The sequence below is a fragment of the Oncorhynchus tshawytscha genome, linkage group LG24, assembly GCF_018296145.1.
Source record: "Oncorhynchus tshawytscha isolate Ot180627B linkage group LG24, Otsh_v2.0, whole genome shotgun sequence".
Taxonomy (NCBI): domain Eukaryota; kingdom Metazoa; phylum Chordata; class Actinopteri; order Salmoniformes; family Salmonidae; genus Oncorhynchus; species Oncorhynchus tshawytscha.
Genome location: NC_056452.1, coordinates 33,101,930 through 33,127,781, shown reverse-complemented (window position 1 = coordinate 33,127,781; position 25,852 = coordinate 33,101,930). Strand labels below are relative to the sequence as shown.

Sequence of the window (25,852 nt, the reverse complement as noted above, 5' to 3'; positions counted from 1 at the left end):
AGTTATTAGTATAGTTATTATAGTTGTTACAGGTATTATAGTTATTATAGTTATTATAGGTATTATTACAGTTATTATAGTTGTTATAGTTATTATAGTTTTTATTATAGTTATCATAGTTATTATAGTTTTTATGGTTATTATAGTTATTATTATAGTTATCATAGTTATTATAGTGATTATCATAGTTATTGGAGTTATTATCATAGTTATTATAGTTATTATAGTTATTATAGTTATTGTCATAGTTATTATAGTTATTATAGTTATTATAGTTATTACCATAGTTATTATAGCTGTTATAGTTATTATAGTTGTTATAGTTATTGTAGTTATTGTCATAGTTATTACAGTTATTATTATAGCTGTTATCATAGTTATTATAGTTATTCTAGCTGTTATAGTTGTTATAGTTATTATAGTTATTATGGTTGTTATCGTTATTATAGCTATTATCATAGTTATTATCGTTATTATAATAGTTATTATAGTTATTAACATAGCTATTATGGTTGTTATCGTTATTATAGTTATTATTATAGTTATTATCATAGTTATTAAAGTTATTATGGCTGTTATCGCTATTATGGTTATTATAGTTATTATCATAGTTATTATTGTTATTATTGTAGTTATTGCAGTTATTACAAACTTATTATAGCTATTATAGTTATTATCATAGTTATTATAGTTATTATTGTAGTTATTACAATTATGGTTGTTATCGTTATTATAGTTGTTATAGTTATTATAGTTGTTATAGTTGTTATAGTTGTTATAGTTATTATAGTTTTTATTATAGTTATCATAGTTATTATAGTTTTTATGGTTATTATAGTTATTATTATAGTTATCATAGTTATTATAGTGATTATCATAGTTGTTGGAGTTATTATCATAGTTATTATAGTTGTTATAGCTATTATAGTTGTCACCGTTATTATAGTTATAATCATAGTTATTATAGTTATTATAGTTGTTATAGTTATCATAGCTATTATAGTTGTTATCATAGTTATTATAGTTATTATCATAGTTATTATAGTTATTATAGTTGTCATAGCTATTATAGCTATTATAGTTATTATAGTTATCATAGCTATTATAGTTATTATCATAGTTATTATAGTTATTATCATAGTTATTATAGTTATTATCATAGTTATTATCATAGTTGTCATAGTTATTATTATAGTCATCATACTTATTATAGTTATTATCACAGCTATTATAGTTATTATAGTTATTATAGTTAATATAGTTGTTATAGTTATTATAGCTGTTATCATAGTTATTATAGTTATTATTATAGTCATCATAGTTATTATCGTTATTACCATAGCTATTATAGTTATTATAGTTATTAGTATAGTTATTATAGTTGTTACAGGTATTATAGTTATTATAGTTATTATAGGTATTATTACAGTTATTATAGTTGTTATAGTTATTATAGTTTTTATTATAGTTATCATAGTTATTATAGTTTTTATGGTTATTATAGTTATTATTATAGTTATCATAGTTATTATAGTGATTATCATAGTTATTGGAGTTATTATCATAGTTATTATAGTTATTATAGTTATTGTCATAGTTATTATAGTTATTATAGTTATTATAGTTATTACCATAGTTATTATAGCTGTTATAGTTATTATAGTTGTTATAGTTATTGTAGTTATTGTCATAGTTATTACAGTTATTATTATAGCTGTTATCATAGTTATTATAGTTATTCTAGCTGTTATAGTTGTTATAGTTATTATAGTTATTATGGTTGTTATCGTTATTATAGCTATTATCATAGTTATTATCGTTATTATAATAGTTATTATAGTTATTAACATAGTTATTATGGTTGTTATCGTTATTATAGTTATTATTATAGTTATTATCATAGTTATTAAAGTTATTGACTGTTATCGCTATTATGGTTATTATAGTTATTATCATAGTTATTATTGTTATTATTGTAGTTATTGCAGTTATTACTTATTATAGCTATTATAGTTATTATCATAGTTATTATAGTTATTATTGTAGTTATTACAGTTATTATGGTTGTTATCGTTATTATAGTTGTTATAGTTATTATAGTTGTTATAGTTGTTATAGTTGTTATAGTTATTATAGTTTTTATTATAGTTATCATAGTTATTATAGTTTTTATGGTTATTATAGTTATTATTATAGTTATCATAGTTATTATAGTGATTATCATAGTTGTTGGAGTTATTATCATAGTTATTATAGTTATTATAGTTATTATAGTTACTGTCATAGTTATTATAGTTATTATCATAATTGTTATAGTTATTACTATAGCTATTATAGTTATTATTATGGCTATTATAGTTATTATAGTTATTATGGTTGTTATCGTTATTATAGTTATTATCATAATTGGTGTAGTTACTATTATAGTTATTATAGTTATTACCATAGTTATTGTAGTTGTTATTATAGTTATTATAGTTATTATAATTGTTATCATAGTTATTATAGTTGTTATCGTTATTGTAGTTATTATTATAGTTATTATCATAGTTATTATAGTTTTTATTATAGTTATTATTATAGTTATTACCATAGTTATTATAGTTGTTATAGTTGTTATAGGTGTTGTAGTCTGTAGTTTAGTATAGTATCTGAAGGTCGACATACCGTCCTGTGTCATTTTTCTACCATTCTTGATAAAAACCCTCAGATCTGAACAGACTGACAGTCATTTTTCTACCATTCTTGATAAAAACCCTCAGATCTGAACAGACTGACAGTCATTTTTCTACCATTCTTGATAAAAACCCTCAGATCTGAACAGACTGACAGTCATTTTTCTACCATTCTTGATAAAAACCCTCAGATCTGAACAGACTGACAGTCATTTTTCTACCATTCTTGATAAAAACCCTCAGATCTGAACAGACTGACAGTCATTTTTCTACCATTCTTGATAAAAACCCTCAGGTCTGAACAGACTGACAGTCATTTTTCTACCATTTTTGATAAAAACCCTCAGATCTGAACAGACTGACAGTCATTTTTCTACCATTCTTGATAAAAACCCTCAGATCTGAACAGACTGACAGTCATTTTTCTACCATTCTTGATAAAAACCCTCAGATCTGAACAGACTGACAGTCATTTTTCTACCATTCTGGATAAAAACCCTCAGATCTGAACAGACTGACAGTCATTTTTCTACCATTCTTGATAAAAACCCTCAGGTCTGAACAGACTGACAGTCATTTTTCTACCATTCTTGATAAAAACCCTCAGATCTGAACAGACTGACAGTCATTTTTCTACCATTCTTGATAAAAACCCTCAGATCTGAACAGACTGACAGTCATTTTCTACCATTCTTGATAAAAACCCTCAGATCTGAACAACTGACAGTCATTTTTCTACCATTCTTGATAAAAACCCTCAGATCTGAACAGACTGACAGTCATTTTTCTACCATTCTTGATAAAAACCCTCAGATCTGAACAGACTGACAGTCATTTTTCTACCATTCTTGATAAAACCCTCAGGTCTGAACAGACTGACAGTCATTTTTCTACCATTCTTGATAAAAACCCTCAGGTCTGAACAGACTGACAGTCATTTTTCTACCATTCTTGATAAAAACCCTCAGATCTGAACAGACTGACAGTCATTTTTCTACCATTCTTGATAAAAACCCTCAGATCTGAACAGACTGACAGTCATTTTTCTGTTTCTGTTTGTCTCCATCTGTTCCTGTCAGACATTTAGTGTAGATCCCTCAGATCTCAGCAGTCATGTATATCTTTCTGTTTATGTGTGTTTATGTCAATGCTTGGGTTTGTGTTTGTTCCTGTCAGATATTGATGAGTGTAGAGAGATCCCTCTGGCCTGTGGAGAACACTCAGTCTGCAACAACCAGCCCGGAACCTTCCGCTGTGAGTGTAATGATGGATACCAGTTCGCCAGTGACGGACACACCTGCATAGGTACACTTTGTGTGTGTATGTGTGTCGCCCTTTTTCGCTCTCTCTGTTTCTTATTCTTGTTCTCACTCCCTCTCTTCACTCTCACTCTCTTTCTCCCAAACTTTGTCTGTCTCGCTCTCTTTCTCCCAAACTCTCTCTGTCTCGCTCTCTCTTTTTCTCAAACTCTCTCTGTCTCACTCTCTCTTTCTCTCAAACTCTTTGTCTCGCTCTCTCTTTCTCCCAAACTCTCTGTCTCGCTCTCTCTTTTTCTCTCAAACTCTCTCTGTCTCGCGCTCTCTTTCTCTCAAACTCTCTCTGTCTCGCTCTCTCTTTCTCTCAAACTCTCTCTGTCTCGCTCTCTCTTTCTCTCAAACTCTCTCTGTCTCGCTCTCTTTCTCCCAAACTCTCTCTGTCTCGCTCTCTCTTTCTCTCAAACTCTCTTTGTCTCGCTCTCTCTTTCTCTCAAACTCTTTGTCTCGCTCTCTTTCTCTCAAACTCTCTCTGTCTCGCTCTCTCTTTCTCTCAAACTCTCTCTGTCTCGCTCTCTTTCTCCCAAACTCTCTCTGTCTCGCTCTCTTTTCTCTCAAACTCTCTCTGTCTCGCTCTCTCTTTCTCTCAAACTCTCTCTGTCTCGCTCTCTTTCTCCCAAACTCTCTCTGTCTCGCTCTCTCTTTCTCTCAAACTCTCTCTGTCTCGCTCTCTCTTTCTCTCAAACTCTCTTTGTCTCGCTCTCTCTTTCTCTCAAACTCTCTCTGTCTCGCTCTCTCTTTCTCTCAAACTCTCTCTGTCTCGCTCTCTCTTTCTCTCAAACTCTCTGTCTCTCTCTCTTTCTCCCAAACTCTGTCTCTCTCTCTTTCTCTCAAACTCTCTCTGTCTCGCTCTCTCTTTCTCTCAAACTCTCTCTGTCTCGCTCTCTCTTTCTCTCAAACTCTCTCTGTCTCGCTCTCTCTTTCTCTCAAACTCTCTCTGTCTCGCTCTCTCTTTCTCTCAAACTCTCTCTGTCTCGCTCTCTTTCTCCCAAACTCTCTCTGTCTCGCTCTCTTTCTCCCAAACTCTCTCTGTCTCGCTCTCTCTTTCTCTCAAACTCTCTCTGTCTCGCTCTCTCTTTCTCCCAAACTCTCTCTGTCTCGCTCTCTTTCTCTCAAACTCTCTCTGTCTCGCTCTCTCTTTCTCTCAAACTCTCTCTGTCTCGCTCTCTTTCTCCCAAACTCTCTCTGTCTCGCTCTCTTTCTCCCAAACTCTCTCTGTCTCGCTCTCTTTCTCCCAAACTCTCTCTGTCTCGCTCTCTCTTTCTCTCAAACTCTCTTTGTCTCGCTCTCTCTTTCTCTCAAACTCTCTCTGTCTCGCTCTCTTTCTCTTAAACTCTCTCTCTCTCCCTTTCTATCTGTCCCCCTCTCTTTTTCTCTCTGCCGCCCCCCTCTCTCTCTGTCTTCTGGCTGCTTTAAATTCTGGGGTTAAACACTAACCACTGCCATATGAGGGAAATAAAAACAGAACAGATGAAAGCATGTCTGCTCACTTCTCGGCAACAGACAGACATTGTCGTTTTTTCACAGACAGCCCAATTCAGATTTTTTTCAGTAATTGTGCTTTTGACCAATCGGATCATCTCTCTTGTCAGTAATTGGGCAACAGATAAGAATTGGGCTGCCTGTGTAAACGCAGCCTGTGTCAGAATCTAGGCCAGAAAACTACTAACATACTAACATCTGAAATATTTCCTGTCTTGATGATGACATCCCCTATCCTTTCCAGGAGTTTGATTGATTGATAGATTGATTGACTGACTGACCGACTTGCTGATTGGCTGTTTAATCCCCCCTTCCCCAGGAGTGGACCGTCCAGTAGACCACTGCGCGGCCGGCAGCCATGACTGTGACATTACGGAGCGCGCTCACTGCAGCTACAGTGGAGGATCCTCTTATATCTGCTCCTGTTTGCCTGGGTTTCAGGGACACGGACGGGTCTGCCAAGGTAATGGTGTGAGTGTGTTTGTGTGTGTTTGTGGGCATTTAAACCCACTGTTCCCTGGGCGCCGAAGACGTGGATGTCGATTATGGCGCCCCCCCCTCTCTGATTCAGAGGTTAAATGCGAAAGACACATTTCAGTAGAATGCATTCAGTTGTACAACTGACTAGGTATCCCCCTCTCCCTTTATAACTGACTAGGTATCCCCCTCTCCCTTTATAACTGACTAGGCATCCCCCTCTCCCTTTATAACTGACTAGGTATCCCCCTCTCCCTTTATAACTGACTAGGCATCCCCCTCTCCCTTTCCCTTTATAACTGACTAGGCATCCCCTTTATAATGAAAGGCTTGTCCAGCCAGCGGTCCCAGTTGATTGGTGTTTATTCTGACTGGCCAGCCAGCGGTCCCAGTTGATTGGTGTGTATTCTGACTGGCCAGCCAGCGGTCCCAGTTGATTGGTGTGTATTGGTGTGTATTCTGACTGGCCAGCCAGCGGTCCCAGTTGATTGGTGTTTATTCTGACTGGCCAGCCAGCGGTCCCAGTTGATTGGTGTGTATTCTGACTGGCCAGCCAGCGGTCCCAGTTGATTGGTGTGTATTCTGACTGGCCAGCCAGCGGTCCCAGTTGATTGGTGTTTATTCTGACTGGCCAGCCAGCGGTCCCAGTTGATTGGTGTGTATTCTGACTGTCCAGCCAGCGGTCCCAGTTGATTGGTGTTTATTCTGACTGGCCAGCCAGCGGTCCCAGTTGATTGGTGTTTATTCTGACGACAGACACAAGGAAGCACATTAGATGTGCAGGACAACAGTATGTTGATGAATGATTAATCTGTTGTCATTGAAGTAACTGAATTAGCAGGGAGCTAATGTGATCATGGCAATCAGAACATGCTAGCTAACTCACTCTCACAGCAATAACATCCACATCCCAGGATACCCCCAATATCTATCAGGTACAGTACACGCACACATATATACACACTCACACACACACACACACACACACACACACACACACACACACACACACACACACACACACACACACACACACACACACACATATACACACATATACATATATACATACAGTGCTTTCGTAAAGTATTCAGACCTCTTCACTATTTCCACATTTTGTTCCTTTTACTGAGGAGTGGCTTCCATCTGGCCACTCTACCATAAAGGCCTGATTGGTGGAGTGCTGCAGAGATGGTTTTCCTTCTGGAAGGTTCTCCCATATCTACATAGGAACTCTGGAGCTCTGTCAGAGTGACCATCTGGTTCTTAGTCACCTCCCTGACCAAGGTCCTTCTCCCCCGATTGCTCAGTTTGGCCAGATGACCAGCTCTAGGAAGAGTCTTAGTGGTTCCAAACTTCTTCCATTTCAGAATGACGGAGGCCACTGAGTTCTTGGGGACCTTCAATGCTGCCTAAATGTTTTGGTACCCTTCCCCATACCTGTGCCTCAACACAATCCTGTCTCGGAGCTCTACGGACAATTCCTTCAACCTCATAGCTTGGTTTTTGCTCTGACATGCACTGTCAACTGTGAGACGTTATATAGACAGGTGTTTGCCTTTCCAAATCATGTCCAATCAATTGAATTTACCACAGGTTGACTCCAATCAATTTGTAAAAACATCTCAAGGATGATCAATGGGAACAGGATGCACCTGAGCTCAATTTTCGAATCTCATAGCAAAGGGTCTGAATACTTTTTTAAATAAGATATCTGGGTTTTTTTGTTTTAAATTCTTAATTATTTTTTACTTTTGGTGGGGGGGATCAGCTTTAATATTGCAGATAGATTGTAGTTTCCATCAATGTAATTGTCTGCATCACTTCCAATCCCCCATATATTTTGGGGTAAATATATATTATTTTAAATATATTTTCCTTTATTATTGTCCACTAACCCTACCGCCCCTGCCCTAATTGAAGTAAACTAATGGACAACAATACTTAGGTTTCTACTTCCAGTTTGTACATACTATATACATTTTAGGTATATTTTACATTAGTTGTATTTAGTTTGTTTTTAATCCCATCCTTCAGCTCCTCTCAACCCCTCCCATCTATCTCTGAACACCACCCAGTCCCATCCTTCAGCTCCCCTCAACCCCTTCCATCTATCTCTGAACACCACCCAGTCCCATCCTTCAGCTCCCCTCAACTCCTCCCATCTATCTATGAACACCAACCAGTCCCATCCTTCAGCTCCCTCAACCCCTCCATCTATCTCTGAACACCATCCAGTCCCATCCTTCAGCTCCCCTCAACCCCTCCCATCTATCTCTCGACACCACCCAGTCCCATCCTTCAGCTCCCCTCAACCCCTCCCATCTATCTCTGAACACCAACCAGTCCCATCCTTCAGCTCCCTCAACCCCTCCATCTATCTCTGAACACCAACCAGTCCCATCCTTCAGCTCCCCTCAACCCCTCCCATCTATCTCTGACCACCACCCAGTCCCATCCTTCAGCTCCCCTCAACCCCGTCCATCTATCTCTGAACACCATCCAGTCCCATCCTTCAGCTCCATTCAACCCCTCTCATCTATCTCTACACCAACCAGTCCCATCCTTCAGCTCCCCTCAACCCCTCCCATCTATCTCTGACCACCACCCAGTCCCATCCTTCAGCTCCCCTCAACCCCTTCCATCTATCTCTGAACACCATCCAGTCCCATCCTTCAGCTCCATTCAACCCCTTCCATCTATCTCTGAACACCATCCAGTCCCACCCTTCAGCTCCCCTCAACCCCTCCCATCTATTTCTGAACACCACCCAGTCCAATCCTTCAGCTCCCCTCAACTCCTCCCATCTATCTCTGAACACCAACCAGTCCCATCCTTCAGCTCCCCTCAACCCCTTCCATCTATCTCTACACCATCCAGTCCCATCCTTCAGCTCCCCTCAACTCCTCCCATCTATCTCTGAACACCATCCATTTTGATTTATATTTGCCATATATTTTTAACTGTGCTGCTTCACAACAGTTCTTAACATATCTACATTTTACAGACACAGTATATTTGAGTTGTTATTGTTATTATTAGTCCCACCCTTCAGCTCCATTCAACCCCTCCCATCTATCTCTGAACACCACCCAGTCCCATCCTTCAGCTCCCCTCAACTCCTCCCATCTATCTCTGAACACCAACCAGTCCCATCCTTCAGCTCCCCTCAACCCCTTCCATCTATCTCTACACCATCCAGTCCCATCCTTCAGCTCCCCTCAACCCTCCCATCTATCTCTGACCACCACCCAGTCCCATCCTTCAGCTCCCCTCAACTCCTCCCATCTATCTCTGAACACCACCCAGTCCCATCCTTCAGCTCCCCTCAACTCCTCCCATCTATCTCTGAACACCAACCAGTCCCACCTTCAGCTCCCTCAACCCCTTCCATCTATTTCTACACCATCCAGTCCCATCCTTCAGCTCCCCTCAACTCCTCCCATCTATCTCTGAACACCATCCAGTCCCACCCTTCAGCTCCCCTCAACTCCTCCCATCTATCTCTGAACACCATCCAGTCCCACCCTTCAGCTCCATTCAACCATCCATTTTTATTTCTATTGACATACATTTTTCAACTGGGTTGTGATGTTTCACAAAAGTTCTGAACCTTTCTTATTCTCTAGAGATTGTAAATTTTAAAAAATAAATCTAAAAGTATTATTTTATTGATCGATTGACTATCAAAAGGTTTCGGGCCTTTCGATCGTATTAAACTTTCGTTTTCATTTGTGCCTTCTCCAGAATCTCACTGGCAAAATCTGAAGTGTGAAAAGCACTATCGTACTCCAACAGATTTGTTTTTGTGTTTAAGGTGTCGCCCTGCAACAACCTCTCTCTCAGACAGCTCTAAATGACCTCTGACATGATGTCCAAAATGCTCATTAGGAAAATCTCCCAGTGTAGTCTCCCAGTATTGTTAAGGCCCTGGTGAAATTCTTCTAAAACTTTTGACTTCTGTTTTTAGTGTAATCAGACCAAAGTTCAAATTTCATGTCAAAGGTTTTCCAGCAAATGCTACAAAAAAACCTGGTTGGTGTTCCCTGTCATCCGTGTGAACAAAATAAGGAGAAAAAGGGGGAGGACGGCTGGGTGCCTTGTAAGAATTTACCACCACCCTCCGTATTATTGGCCAACGTGCCATTGGAAAACAAAGGCTATGTTGGGGGAGACTCTCCTACCAATGGGACATTAAAAACTGTAATATCTTATGTTTCACCGAGACGTGGCTTAACGACGACACGGATCATTTGGATCTGACTGGCTTCTCCGTGCACCAGCAGGACAGAGCAACTATTTCTTGTAAGACGAGGGGAGGAGGTGTGTGTCTATTTGTCAATAACTGCTGGTGCACAATGTCTAATATTAAAGAAGTCTCAAGGTATTACTCGCCTGAGGTAGAGTACCTCATGATAAGACCACACTGTAGACCACACTATAGTTCTCATCAATATTTTTCATAGCTGTCATAGCTGTCTATTTACCACCACAAACCGATGCTGGCGCTAAGACCCCACTCAATGAGCTGTGTAAGGTCATAACCAAACAAGAAAATACTCATCCAGAAGCGTTGCTCCTAGTGGCCGGGGACTTTAATGCAGGGAAACTTAAATCAGTTTTACCTCATTTCTACCAGCATGTCAAATGTGGAACCAGAGGGAAAAAACTCTACATCACCTTTTCTCCACACAGAGATGCATACAAAGCTCTAGATCACCTTTTCTCCACACAGAGATGCATACAAAGCTCTAGATCACCTTTTCTCCACACAGAGATGCACAAAGCTCTCCCTCGCCCTCCATTTGGCAAATCTGACCATAATTCTAACCTCCTGATTCCTGCTTACAAGCAAAAACTAAATCAGGAAGTACCAGTGACTCGCTCAATACGGAAGTGGTCAGATGACGCGGATGCTACCCTACAGGACGGTTTTGGTAGCACAGACTGGAATATGTTTTCCAGGATTCATCCAATGGCATTGAGGAGTACACCACATCAGTCATTGGCTTCATCAATAAGTGCATTGAGGATGTCGTCCCCACAGTGACCATACGTACATATCCCAACCAGAAGCCATGGATTACAGGCACGTTCTTGTTGATGTTGTTTTGCTGCATCCTCATCTTGTCTTACCCTGTGCTCCCAAGTCCAACCAAATAATGTCACTCAAACAGAATGGGGAACTAACAAAGAGCCGCTGACCACAACCAAACGAAACAGGTGGTGTTTTAGGAGGGATTCTGAAAGACACTCATGGGGGTTCCACTGAAAGTTGACTAGCAACAACAACTGGGACCTAAAAGACACGCAACATGAGCGGCAACTAAATTTGCCCAAGAACAGGTAAACAAAAAAATGAGGTGCCACCAATCGGTGCGCCGCACGTGCTAACTTGCTAACGTGCTAGCCTCGAAATATAAATGGGAAAATCAAAGCCTGTAACACTATATAGTCAAATACTAAATCTAAATACCCCATTTCATATTGTTAAGTTCAAATGAATACAATATAAAACTACCTGACACCATTCAAACCGTGGACTTCATCTTTATGCCTGTCCTCTTGGTCATTTATTTCCTTCACAGAGTGGGCTCCCTATTCTCTCCCTTCCTCCATCCCTCCTACCTCCCTCCCTTCCACCTTCCCTCTCTCCCTTCCTCCATCCCTCCTACCTCCCTCCCTTCCACCTTCCCTCTCTCCCTTCCTCCATCCCTCCTACCTCCCTCCCTTCCACCTTCCCTCTCTCCATTCCAGGAAATATGTGTTTTAAACTTGTATGAACTAGATTTTATTGTGTCAAAGGATAACTATTGCGTGTGCTGCCTTTGATAACATGTCACCTTGTTTGAAATAAAGCCTTCTCGTCCCCTGTAGATATTGATGAGTGCCAGTCTGCCAGGTGCCACCAGAACGCTGTGTGTTATAACACCCAGGGGTCCTTTACCTGCCAGTGCAGGCCAGGTTACTATGGTGACGGCTTCTACTGCTCCTCAGGTACGTCTCTGTGGAATGGAAGGCCATCATGGTTGTCTGTCAGGTAAAGACCTGACTTGCTCTGAAGTCGCGAAACATTTTCACTATATTCTGACCCTTTCAGTTAAAACATGACCCTTATCCATTACAGAATGTTTACAGAAGGGCTTGAACAGTAATGGGGTTCCAAATCAACACTCCCTTCTTCCCCCCTCTTCCTCCCCCAACATAGCCTTTACTGTTCCCACAGAGGGATGAGTAGATAACAAACCCATTAAAACAGACCTACTGCATCACCAGCCACTGATGTCCAGCTGTAGCCCAGGGGTCACTGGCTCATAGCTGCCTGCTTCTCTTAGTAATAAATACACTTCACTTTGACTACAGTGGATACTTTGAAAAAACGACACACACAATCTCTCTCTCTCTCCTCTCTCTCTCCTCTCTGTCTCTGTCTCTCCTCTCTCTCCTCTCTCTCCTCTCTGTCTCTGTCTCTCCTCTCTCTCCTCTCTCTCTCTCTTTTCCCAAAGCACATTCCTATCATTATCCAGCATCATTCTTGGAAAAGAAAACACATTCCTGCTTTAGAGAAAGCACATTCCTATCATTATCCAGCATCATTCTTGGAAAAGAAAACAGATTCCTGAGAGAGGCAGAGAGAGAGAGAGAGAGAGAGAGAGAGAGAGAGAGAGAGAGAGAGAGAGAGAGAGAGAGAGAGAGAGAGAGAGAGAGAGAGAGAGAGAGAGAGAGAGAGAGAGAGAGAGAGAGAGAGAGAGAGAGAGAGAGAGAGAGAGAGAGAGAGAGAGAGAGAGAGACAGAGAGAGAGAGAGAGAGAGAGAGAGAGAGAGAGAGAGAGAGAGAGAGAGAGAGAGAGAGAGAGAGAGAGAGAGAGAGAGAGAGAGAGAGAGAGAGAGAGAGAGAGAGAGAGAGAGGGGGGGGAGGTTAGAGAGAGAGAGGCAGGGAGGGGAGAGAGAGAGGGAAGGGAGATAATTAAAACAGGGCTCAAACAAGGCTCATATGAGGATAAACATCATTGAGAGTGGAATGAGCTGGCTAAATCTAAGCCAACCGGATTAAAGCTTGTAACAGTGACTCCCTACAGTAGCTACACCAGTTATACACTTCCATAATGAATCTATAAAGCTCTGACAACACAGTATGTACTATATTGATTGTTAATGTTATTCTCTCAGAGGGGATTCTATATACCCATCTAGGTAGACGTCATCTTTAAGTCCTCGTTGTTATGTACCTCCTTCCAACTAATAACCCAACTGTTGATATAAAAGGGCTTTTATAAATAACTTTGATTGATTGTTCATTTCCCTCCTCCCAGAGCGTACGAAGTCGCAGTGTGAGACCCACAGGGACCGTCTCCTAGGCTCTACAGAGTACGGGCCCCAGCCGGTGCCTGGTCAGTACGTGCCTACCTGTGACAGCCAGGGAGCCTACGAGGCCTCCCAGTGCCACGGTTCCATCGGACATTGTTGGTGTGTTGACCGTAACGGACTGGAGATCCCAGGAACACGCACTGGGCCCGGCAGAGGCAGACCACTGTGTGAGTTATACTCTCCATCGGCCTGATTAAGAGGAATTTAGTGCATATCTACAAACAATGGGAGACTTGAGTGGACATTTCCGTTAAGTAAACAGAGACTCAGGTCAGAATACCACCCTTAGTGAATCATATGAATTAAGACTCAGTAAACAGAGACTCAGGTCAGAATACCACCCTTAGTGAATCATATGAATTAAGACTCAGAAAACAGAGACTCAGGTCAGAATACCACCCTTAGTGAATCATATGAATTAAGACTCAGAAAACAGAGACTCAGGTCAGAATACCACCCTTAGTGAATCATATGAATTAAGACTCAGTAAACAGAAACTCAGGTCAGAATACCACCCTTAGTGAATCATATGAATTAAGACTTATTAAGACTCTCGGTCACAATTAAAAGCTGATGTACTCCCAGGCCAGATGTCTGTTGATTGATTCATTGATTCATTAATTCATCTCTCTACTGTAGGTATAGAACAAGGACCAACAGTTCGTCCCGCAGTAGGCCCTACTCCCAGGCCAGATGTTTACCCTCTACCCCCCGGCACACACCTGCTCTTTGCTCAGAGTGGACGTATCGAGTTTGTCCCGTTGGAGGGCTACAACATGAAGAAGACAGAGGCAAGGACTGTCCTGCATCTACCGGTGAGAAGTTGTTGATGTTGATGTTGACAGGCCTGCTCCTATCTGAATGTCCTGTTCTGTATCTACCGGTGAGAAGTTGTTGATGTTGATGTTGTCGTTGACAGGCCTGCTCCTATCTGAATGTCCTGTTCTGTATCTACCGGTGAGAAGTTGTTGATGTTGATGTTGTCGTTGACAGGCCTGCTCCTATCTGAATGTCCTGTTCTGTATCTACCGGTGAGAAGTTGTTGATGTTGATGTTGTCGTTGACAGGCCTGCTCCTATCTGAATGTCCTGTTCTGTATCTACCGGTGAGAAGTTGTTGTTGTTGATGTTGTCGTTGACAGGCCTGCTCCTATCTGAATGTCCTGTTCTGTATCTACCGACTACCAGCACCACTAGCCTGGTACCCCATCCATTGGCGCTGCCTTTGGTCATTGTTACCATAGCAGTTGGCAAGACAACACAAACCGATCTGGAACCAAGCTTCGTTTTCTGCTCTCAGTGACTAACTCTTTAGTGAAGGCAGTCATATCTGTGGGTGGTTGAGACTGGATGTGTCTGGTTTGCGTTTAATTTGTTATAAGGTTAAACACCATGTGGATGCTGTTTGGGAAAGTTAATACGTGGTTGAAGTGGGTTCAGGGAGACTGCATTGTTACTGTAGTTGTCTTATTTAGGATATGAAGTCACAAGTGATTTGTAGCAGTGGGATTTCCTGTTGCTCAACGGTTTCCCCAATGGCATCCTTCTCCCCTGTACACTACTATCGACCCATAGGGCCCTAGTCAAAAGTAGTACACTGTACAGTATAGGGAATAGGGTGCAATTTGGGACGTATCTCCTGTTTACTTTGACATTAGGAATCCTTATTCGGGTGCTATGGATTGTTATAGTTTGTTTAGGAGATTTAAGTATGTTTTTAAAATTCCACAACAGTGTTTATGTTTAGTCTGATTCTGCTGGTACCAAATCATTCTGCCTGCTGGTACCAAATCATTCTGCCTGCTGGTACCAAATCATTCTGCCTGCTGGTACCAAATCATTCTGCCTGCTGGTACCAGGTCATTCTGCCTGCTGGTACCAGGTCATTCTGCCTGCTGGTACCAAATCATTCTGCCTGCTGGTACCAAATCATTCTGCCTGCTGGTACCAGGTCATTCTGCCTGCTGGTACCAAATCATTCTGCCTGCTGGTACCAAATCATTCTGCCTGCTGGTACCAGGTCATTCTGCTGTTACCAGGTCATTCTGCTGTTACCAGGTCATTCTGCTGTTACCGAGTCATTCTGCTGTTACCGAGTCATTCTGCTGTTACCGAGTCATTCTGCTGTTACCGAGTCATTCTGCTGTTACCGAGTCATTCTGCTGTTACCGAGTCATTCTGCTGGTACCAAGTCATTCTGCTATTACCGAGTCATTCTGCCTGCTGGTACCAAATCATTCTGCCTGCTGGTAGCAGGTCATTCTGCTGGTACCAAGTCATTCTGCTGTTACCGAGTCATTCTGCTGGTACCAGGTCATTCTGCTGTTACCGATCATTCTGCTGGTAAAGTCATTCTGCTGGTACCAAGTCATTCTGCCTGCTGGTACCAAATCATTCTGCCTGCTGGTACCAAGTCATTCTGCTGTTACAGTGAAGTCATTCTGCTGGTACCAGGTCATTCTGCTGTTACCAAGTCATTCTGCTGTTACCGAGTCATTCTGATGGTACCAAGTCATTCTGCTGTTACACATTCTGCTGGTACCAAGTCATTCTGCTGTTACCGAGTCATTCTGCTGTTACCGAGTCATTCTGATGGTACCAAGTCATTCTGATGGTACCAGGTCATTCTGCTGTTACCGATTGTCATTCTGCTGTTACCAAGTCATTCTGCTGTTACCAAGTCATTCTGGCTGCTGGTACTAGGTCATTCTGCTGTTACCAGTCATTCTGCTGGTACCAGGTCATTCTGCTGCTGGTACCAGGTCATTCTGCTGTTACCAGGTCATTCTGCTGTTACCGAGTCATTCTGCTGTTACCAGGTCATTCTGCTGTTACCAGGTCATTCTGCTGTTACCGAGTCATTCTGCTGTTACCAGGTCATTCTGCTGTTACCAGGTCATTCTGCTGTTACCAGGTCATTCTGCTGTTACCAAGTCATTCTGCTGGTACCAAGTCATTCTGCTGTTACCAAGTCATTCTGCTGTTACCGAGTCATTCTGCTGTTACCGAGTCATTCTGCTGTTACCGAGTCATTCTGCTGTTACCAGGTCATTCTGCTGTTACCAAGTCATTCTGCTGTTACCAAGTCATTCTGGCTGCTGGTACTAGGTCATTCTGCTGTTACCAAGTCATTCTGCTGGTACCAGGTCATTCTGCTGGTACCAGGTCATTCTGCTGTTACCGAGTCATTCTGCTGTTACCAGGTCATTCTGCTGTTACCAGGTCATTCTGCTGTTACCGAGTCATTCTGCTGTTACCGAGTCATTCTGCTGTTACCAGTCATTCTGCTGTTACCGAAGTCATTCTGCTGTTACCAGGTCATTCTGCTGTTACCAGGTCATTCTGCTGTTACTAGGTCATTCTGCTGTTACCAGGTCATTCTGCTGTTACTGAGTCATTCTGCTGGTACCAAGTCATTCTGCTGGTACCAAGTCATTCTGCTGTTACCAAGTCATTCTGCTGTTACCAGGTCATTCTGCTGTTACCAGGTCATTCTGCTGTTACCAAGTCATTCTGCTGTTACCAAGTCATTCTGCTGTTACCAAGTCATTCTGCTGTTACCAGGTCATTCTGCTGTTACCAAGTCATTCTGCTGTTACCAAGTCATTCTGCTGTTACCAAGTCATTCTGCTGTTACCAAGTCATTCTGCTGTTACCAAGTCATTCTGCTGTTACCAAGTCATTCTGCTGGTACCAAGTCATTCTGCTGTTACCGAGTCATTCTGCTGGTACCAACTCATTCCTAGAGAATAGGCGGCCATTCAGGAGCCACACCCACCATGTACATACAGTGGGGCAAAAAAGTATTTAGTCAGCCACCAATTGTGCAAGTTCTCCCACTTAAAAAGATGAGAGAGGCCTGTAATTTTCATCATAGGTACACTTCAACTATGACAGACAAAATGAGAAAAAAAATCCAGAAAATCACATTGTAGGATTTTTTATGAATTTATTTGCAAATTATGGTGGAAAATGAGTATTTGGTCAATAACAAAAGTTTATCTCAATACTTTGTTATATAGCCTTTGTTGGCAATGACAGAAGTCAAACGTTTTCTGTAAGTCTTCACAAGGTTTTCACACACTGTTGCTAGTATTTTGGCCCATTTCTCCATGCAGATCTTCTTTAGAGCAGTGATGTTTTGGGGCTGTTGCTGGGCAACACAGACTTTCAACTCCCTCCAAAGATTTTCTATGGGGTTGAGATCTGGAGACTGGCTAGACTCCAGGACTGAAATGCTACTCCTTTGTTGTGTGTTTGGGATCATTGTCATGCTGAAAGACCCAGCCACGTTTCATCTTCAATGCCTTTGCTGATGGAAGGAGGTTTTCACTCAAAATCTCACGATATATGGCCCCATTCATTCTTTCCTTTACACGGATCAGTCGTTCTGGTCCCTTTGCAGAAAACAGCCCCAAAGCATGATGTTTCCACCCCCATGCTTCACAGTAGGTATGGTGTTCTTTGGATGCAACTCAGCATTCTTTGTCCTCCAAACACGACGAGTTGAGTTTTTACCAAAAAGTTATATTTTGGTTTTATCTGACCATATGACATTCTCCCAATCTTCTTCTGGATCATCCAAATGCTCTCTAGCAAACTTCAGACGGGCCTGGACATGTACTGGCTTAAGCAGGGGGACACGTCTGGCACTGCAGGATTTCAGTCCCTGGCGGCGTAGTGTGTTACTGATGGTAGACTTTGTTACTTTGGTCCCAGTTCTCTGCAGGTCATTCACTAGGTCCCCCCGTGTGGTTCTGGGATTTTTGCTCACCGTTCTTGTGATCATTCTTGTGATCATTTTGACCCCACGGGTGAGATCTTTCAGGGAGCCCCAGATCGAGGGAGATTATCAGTGGTCTTGTATGTCTTCCATTTCCTAATAATTGCTCCCACAGTTTGTTTCTTCAAACCAAGCTGCTTACCTATTGCAGATTCAGTCTTCCCAGCCTGGTGCAGGTCTACAATTTTGTTTCTGGTGTCCTTTGACAGCTCTTTGGTCTTGTCCATAGTGGAGTTTGGAGTGTGACTGTTTGAGGTTGTGGACAGGTGTCTTTTATACTGATAACAAGTTCAAACAGGTGCCATTAATACAGGTAACGAGTGGAGGGCAGAGGAGCCTCTTAAAGAAGAAGTTACAGGTCGGTGAGAGCCAGAAATCTTGCTTGTTTGTAGGTGACCAAATACTTATTTTCCACCATAATTTGCAAATAAATTCATTAAAAATCCTACAATGTGATTTTCTGGATATTTTTTTCTCATTTTGTCTGTCATAGTTGAAGTGTACCTATAATGAAAATTACAGGCCTCTCTCATCTTTTTAAGTGGGAGGACTTGCACAATTGGTGGCTGACTAAATACTTTTTTGCCCCACTGTAAGTGGTTACACAGCTCACATTGGGAAAGTTCCGTTATTCATCAGGAGTTCTGTCATCTCTTCTCTCTGTGGAACAACTGGACGCCACAAAAATGTCTTCTACCTGACAGAATGCCTCCAACTAACCCCCATAGTTTACTGAGATGATCCCAACCCCCATAGTTTACTGAGATGATCCCAACCCACATAGTTTACTGAGATGATCCCAACCCCCATAGTTTACTGAGATGATCCCAACCACCTAGAACAAGTTAACAAAGATTATATCCATCTCCTGGTTAGTCATTTATACAAAAATACCAGTTACTTGCTTTTCTTTTTAGTAAAGGTCAATAACTGGGCTGTAATAGGAGGTCTGAAGATAAAGATCACACAGCTGCCAAGGTTTCTAACTCGATGGTTTTACTCAAAGAAAAGCCGTTGAGTTGAATGGAAAAGAGTAGGTGAAATAAATACTCATAAACTGAAAAGACTTGGTATTGATGAAGGTAAAGGTAAGAGGCCACCATTCGTTTCAAAGTATTGTGGTTGTGGTGTACTTAAGAATCTCAACCAATTCCTTACACTATTGGCATGTGTGGTCATTGAAACTGGGACGAAGCATTAATGCCCTTCAGATCCAGTGTCGTTCAGGGTTCTCGGTTTTCTCTCAGCCCGTTCCACCGCTGGTAGTGAGCCAGGTTGTTGTGTAGACTGTTAGCTAGTTCCTATCTGGAGGGGAGGTCTGGTGGAGATCTGGTCTGCATTACACACACACACAGACACACAGACACACACACACACACGCACAGACACAGGCACAGGCACAGGCACACACACACACACACACACACACACACACACACAGACACAGGCACAGGCACAGGCACACACACACACACACACACACACACACACACACACACACACACACACACACACAGACACAGGCACAGGCATACGCAAACACACACACACACACACTATATTACAACCACATGCTGACATTTGCCCTCTAGTGGTTCACATCGGTGCTGCACCACCAATGGATTAATACCTAACTACATTCTCTGTTACACTGATCTCCCAACCAGCTGGCTTGAAGTGTGTGTGCGTGTGTGTGTGCGTGCGTGCTGTCGAGGGGGTTGTAGAGTTGGACAACAGAGAAAACACATTTCCATCTGGAGCGTGATGACGATAAACTAAACCACTGTTCTGGTAGCTGACCTCTGACCTGTGCGTTGACCCCAGGAGAAGGTGATCATCGGGGTGGCCTATGACTGTGTGGAGAAGATGGTGTACTGGACAGACATCACATCCCCCTCTATCAGCAAGGCCAACCTGCAGGGAGGAGGAGCCATCCCTGTCATCAGATCAGGTCAGAGTTCAGTTCACTCTCCACCACATCTGTTGGTCACCTCTGTTCTGTTGGTTTGCTAAATTAGTTCACTTTTTTATCATAGCAGACACTCTTATCCAGAGCAATTTACAGGAGCAATTAGGATTAAGTGCCTTGCTCAAGGACACATCGACAGATTTGTCCCCTACTTGGCTCGGGGAATCGAACCAGCATCCTTTCGGTTACTGGCCCAACGCTCTTAACCACTGGGCAACTTGCCGCCATCAGTGTTCTAGAGTGTGGTGCCAGTGTTCTAGAGTGTGGTGCCAGTGTTCTAGAGTGTGGTGCCAGTGTTCTATAATGTTGAGTCAGTGTTCTAGAATGTTGAGTAAGTGTTCTGTAATGTTGAGTCAGTGTTCTAGAATGTTGAGTCAGTGTTCTGTAGTGTTGTGTAAGTGTTCTGTAATGTTGAGTCAGTGTTCTAGAATGTTGAGTCAGTTTTCTAGAATGTTGAGTCAGTATTCTAGAATGTTGAGCCAGTGTTCTAGAATGTGGTGTCAGTGTTCTAGAATGTTGAGTCAGTGTTCTAGAATGTTGAGTCAGTGGTCTAGATTGAGGTGCCAGTGTTCTAGAATCTGGTGCCAGTGTTCTAGAATGTTGAGTTGGTGTTCTAGAATGTTGAGTCAGTGTTCTAGAATGTTGAGTCAGTGGTCTAGATTGTGGTGCCAGTATTCTAGAATCTGGTGCCAGTGTTCTAGAATATTGAGTAGGTGTTCTAGAATGTTGAGTCGGTGTTCTAGAATATTGAGTCAGTGTTCTAGAATGTTGAGTCAGTGTTCTAGAATGTGTTATCAGTGTTCTAGAATGTGTTGTCATTGTTCTAGAATGTGGTGTTAGTGTTCTAGAATGTGGTGTCAGTGTTCTAGAATGTTGAGTCAATGTTTTGGAGTGTGGTGCCAGTATTCTAGAATGTTGAGTCAGTGTTCTACTTTGTGCTCCCTTCTACATTTCCATGTTTATGTATGTTTTATTGACTAATGTCTTCCTCTTAGATCTGGAGAGTCCAGAAGGGATCGCTATAGACCATCTGGGTCGTACCCTGTTCTGGACAGATTCTATGAAGGACCGCATCGAGGTGGCCTCTCTGGATGGGACCAAGCGACGTGTCCTCATCGACACAAACTTGGTCAACCCCCGAGCCATCATCGTTGACCCTGTCAATGGGTGAGTCACCATGTAGATCTGTGCATCTCCTCGAGAAGGGACAGACTGGCCATAGATCAGTTCTGGCTACTAATGAGGCATTGAGGAAAACATTGGGATAGCGGTTGGAAATGCCTGGGGCAAATAATGGTCCCAGTCTGTCCCCCTCCTCTAGTATCCATTCCACTTAGTAGATCTATGGTCCAGTCCGTCCCCCTCCTCTAGTACCCCTATCCATTCCACTTAGTAGATCTATGGTCCAGTCTGTTCCCCTCCTCTAGTATCCATTTCACTTAGTAGATCTATGGTCCAGTCTGTCCCCCTCCTCTAGTATCCATTCCACTTAGTAGATCTATGGTCCAGTCTGTTCCCCTCCTCCAATACCCCTAACTCCTAGCTGCTATTCTGTGCTATGTCCTAGCTGCTATTCTGTGCTATCTCCTAGCTGCTATTCTGTGCTATGTCCTAGCTGCTATTTTGAGCTAACTCCTAGCTACTATTCTGTGCTATGTCCTAGCTGCTATTCTGTGCTACGTCCTAGCTGCTATTCTGAGCTAACTTCTAGCTGCTATTCTGAGCTAACTCCTAGCTGCTATTCTGATCTAATTCCTAGCTGCTATTCTGAGCTAACTCCTTTACATAGCTAGGCCTGTTATACAGGATGGCTTATATGCTTCAACACCAACATTCCAAGAAATGTTGAAACATTCTAACATTTTGTGTCAGTAAGATATTATTCTTAATATATTTTTATTTAGCCAGGGGAAAACACAACGAGACCCAGCTCTATCTCCTAGCTGCTATTCTGTGCTATGTCCTAGCTGCTATTCTGAGCTAACTCCTAGCTGCTATTCTGATCTAACTCCTAGCTGCTATTCTGAGCTAACTCCTAGCTGCTATTCTGTGCTATGCCCTAGCTCCTATTCTGAGCTAACTCCTAGCTGCTATTCTGTGCTATGCCCTAGCTACTATTCTGAGCTAACTCCTAGCTGCTATTCTGATCTAATTCCTAGCTGCTATTCTGAGCTAACTCCTTTACATAGCTAGGCCTGTTATACAGGATGGCTTATATGCTTCAACACCAACATTCCAAGAAATGTTGAAACATTCTAACATTTTGTGTCAGTAAGATATTATTAATAATATATTTTTATTTAGCCAGGGGAAAACACGAGACCCAGCTCTCATTTGGGATCAATACAGAAAAGACAATTAAAAAAAATAGCAAATATTATATACACAATAAACAATCAGACAAAACAAACACATTTGTCAATGTAAAAATCCCTAACCGTTCTCCTAAACCCAGAGACAACAACACATCCAAACATTATATTCACTGCTCTGTTCGTTCCACCAGCAACATGTACTGGGCAGACTGGAACCGTGATGCTCCTAAAATCGAGACTTCTGCTATGGATGGGACCAACAGGAGAGTTCTGGTGAAGGATGACCTGGGGCTACCTAACGGACTCACCTACGACCCGCAGAGCTCTCAGCTGTGCTGGGCCGATGCAGGTACAGTGTTACTACAGTCACTACAGCACAGAGACCTCTGTAGATGTCTCTGTTGATGTATAATATGTCTGGTCTTCAGGAACCCACATGATGGAGTCAATAAACCCTGCCCAGGGTTAGTACAGTACCTTCAGAAAGTATTCATACCCCTCAACTTATTCCACCTTTTGTTGTTACAGCCTGAATTCCAAATGGGTTAATTAGTTCAGACACACCCCATAATGATAAAGTGAAAACATGTTTTTAGATTTTTTTGCAAATGTATTGAAAATGAAATACAGAAATGTCTAATTGACCTAAGTATTCACACCCCTGTCTTCTAAGGTAAAATACCATATTCCTGCTTAAGTGCAGAAATGTCTACTTGACCTAAGTATTCACACCCCTGTCTTCTAAGGTAAAATACCATATTCCTGCTTAAGTGCAGAAATGTCTAATTGACCTAAGTATTCACACCCCTGTCTTCTAAGGTAAAATACCATATTCCTGCTTAAGTGCAGAAATGTCTAATTGACCTAAGTATTCACACCCCTGTCTTCTAAGGTAAAATACCATATTCCTGCTTAAGTGCAGAAATGTCTAATTGACCTAAGTATTCACACCCCTTTCTTCTAAGGTAAAATACCATATTCCTGCTTAAGTGCAGAAATGTCTAATTGACCTAAGTATTCACACCCCTTTCTTCTAAGGTAAAATACCATATTCCTGCTTATGTGCAGAAATGTCTAATTGACCTAAGTATTCACACCCCTTTCTTCTAAGGTAAAATACCATATTCCTGCTTAAGTGCAGAAATGTCTAATTGACCTAAGTATTCACACCCCTTTCTTCTAAGGTAAAATACCATATTCCTGCTTATGTGCAGAAATGTTTTTTTTTCTTTGCCTTGATAAGATGTTTTCTGGTCTTTTTCTAAGATTGTAATTTAATTTTTTTGGCGATTATGAGATTATCATTCCAGTAATGTACACCTTAAACACATCTCAAATTATGTCGGTGGTCGGATTTTCTCTGTCCTCTATCTACATTTGTTATGGTAAAGGTCTTCATTTTTTTGTTTACATTTTTAAAATATTTTGGGGTGTTTAAGATGCACTCTGTCCATTCTCCATATTCTGTCTCTAAGTGTATTTCTGTTGGTGTAATTAAGCATGAACATGACAATGATCCAGAATCACTATATCATGGAACCCAGTATGTTGTTGAGTGCATTTTTGGAACAATTTTTTTTTGTTAATTCTTGAATATCTTTTCTTGCTTTTAGAAAAAAGGGGTAGTCTTTTGCAGTTTGGAATAATAATTATAGTTTAGATGACATTTTTCAGCCTCTTTGGAGAATTTTACATTTCTATTGCTGCGTCTGTCAATTTCATGGAATGAATGATTTATATCACCTGCTAAAATAATAGTTTCTGTGGACATCAACTAAAGTAAAGCTACAAAAATGTGGCAAAGAAATAAACTTGTGGACATTTTAGCAGTTTTACTTTAATTGTTGAAAATAAGATGCATGTTTTAGAATATTTTTTATTCTGTAAAGGCTTCCTTCTTTTCACTCTGTCATTTAGTTTAGTATTATGGAGTAACTACAATGTTATCATTCAACTCTGGCCTCATGGTGAAATCCCTGAGCAGTTTCTTTCCTCTCTGGCAACTGAGTTAGGAAGGACACCTATATTTTTGTGGTGACTTAATGTATTGATACACCATCCAAAGTGTAATTAATAACTTCATAATGCTCAAATGGATATTCCATTTTTTTTTTTTTTTTTTTTTTTTTTACCAATCTAACAATAGGTGCCCTTCTTTGTGAGGCATTGGAAAACCTTCCTGGGCTTTGTGGTTGAAATCCTCTGCTTGACTGAGGGACCTTAAGATATTTGTTTGTGTGGGGTACAGAGATAAGGTAGTCATTCAAAAAGAATGTTAAACAATATTATTGCACACAGAGTGAGTCCATGCAATTTATTATGTGACTTGTTAAACTGTTATGCGGAGTGGAACAGGGAAACCCAAGAGCAGACTCAGACGAGGAGACTGGGATGAAGTAACCAAGGTATTTATTGAAACACAGGGGGAAGATGGAGTGCAGGACAGGGGAAGCTCGGGTGGGTTGCAGGAAACCAGGTGTGGAGGTTGAGACCGGAGCGAGAGGTGTTGGTACAGGGTAATCAGGTCCGGAGGCTGAGGCTGGAGCGAGAGGGGTTGAGACAGGGTAACCAGGTGAGGAGACTGAGGCCGGAGCGAGAGGGGATGGGACAGGGTAACCAGGTGAGGAGACTGAGGCCGGAGCGAGAGGGGATGGGACAGGGTAACCAGGTGAGGAGGCTGAGACCGGAGCGAGAGGGGTTGGGACAGGGTAACCAGGTGTTGAGGCTGAGACCGGAGAGAGAGGGGATGGGACAGGGTAACCAGGTGAGGAGACTGAGACCGGAGCGAGAGGGGATGGGACAGGGTAACCAGGTCCGGAGAGGAATCCAAGGGAGTAGTAGAGAGGAGAATCCAGGACAGAGTAGCAGGAGACGTGGGACTGGAGACAGGGACCAGAGTCAGAGCGGGCAGAACTGTAGCGGAGAGGAAAACAGCATCAGGCAGGGAAAACAGGCACAACAGGATAACAGGATCTAACAGTAACAATGACTAGAAGCGTAGACTGACTGAGCAGAGATTACAATCTGGCAGCGTGAAAGTGGAAGGACCGAGTATTAGTAGAGGTCTTGATTATGGAACAGGTTGCAGCTGGTGGGGATCTGCTCTGACTCCAGCACACCTGTCTCCATCCACACAATCAGAGAGAGAGAGAGATAGGGAGGGAGGGGGGAGAGGGGGGGCGAGAGAGAGAGAGTACTGGGGGAGAGGCGGCAGGTCAAGGAAACACAGGATGAACGGTAGAGGGCGTGGCAGGAGCAGATGTGGCATAAACAAAGTTTTACTCCTGAACTTATTTAGGCTTACCATAACAAAGGAATTGAATACTTATTGACTGAAGACATTTCAGCTTTTCATTTTTACATTCAGGCTGTAACACAACAAAATGTGGAAAAAGTCAAGGGGTGTTTCTTAAGGTACAGTATATAATATGTATTATCTAGTCCTCAGGACAACATGATGGGCTGTATGAAC

The 25,852-nt window shown here is 41.8% G+C and overlaps 1 protein-coding gene across 1 annotated transcript in view; it reads left to right on the top strand.

The window, feature by feature from the left end:
* Window positions 1-25,852, top strand: part of nid1a (nidogen 1a) — a 79,917-nt gene that overhangs the window by 41,659 nt on the left and 12,406 nt on the right. Inside the window, exons 13-20 of the mRNA XM_042305730.1 lie at window positions 3,852-3,980; window positions 5,790-5,933; window positions 11,825-11,944; window positions 13,260-13,481; window positions 13,954-14,129; window positions 19,921-20,047; window positions 21,061-21,232; window positions 22,572-22,729. Coding sequence (XP_042161664.1) covers window positions 3,852-3,980; window positions 5,790-5,933; window positions 11,825-11,944; window positions 13,260-13,481; window positions 13,954-14,129; window positions 19,921-20,047; window positions 21,061-21,232; window positions 22,572-22,729 — 1,248 coding nt within the window. The remainder of the gene's footprint in view (window positions 1-3,851; window positions 3,981-5,789; window positions 5,934-11,824; window positions 11,945-13,259; window positions 13,482-13,953; window positions 14,130-19,920; window positions 20,048-21,060; window positions 21,233-22,571; window positions 22,730-25,852) is intronic.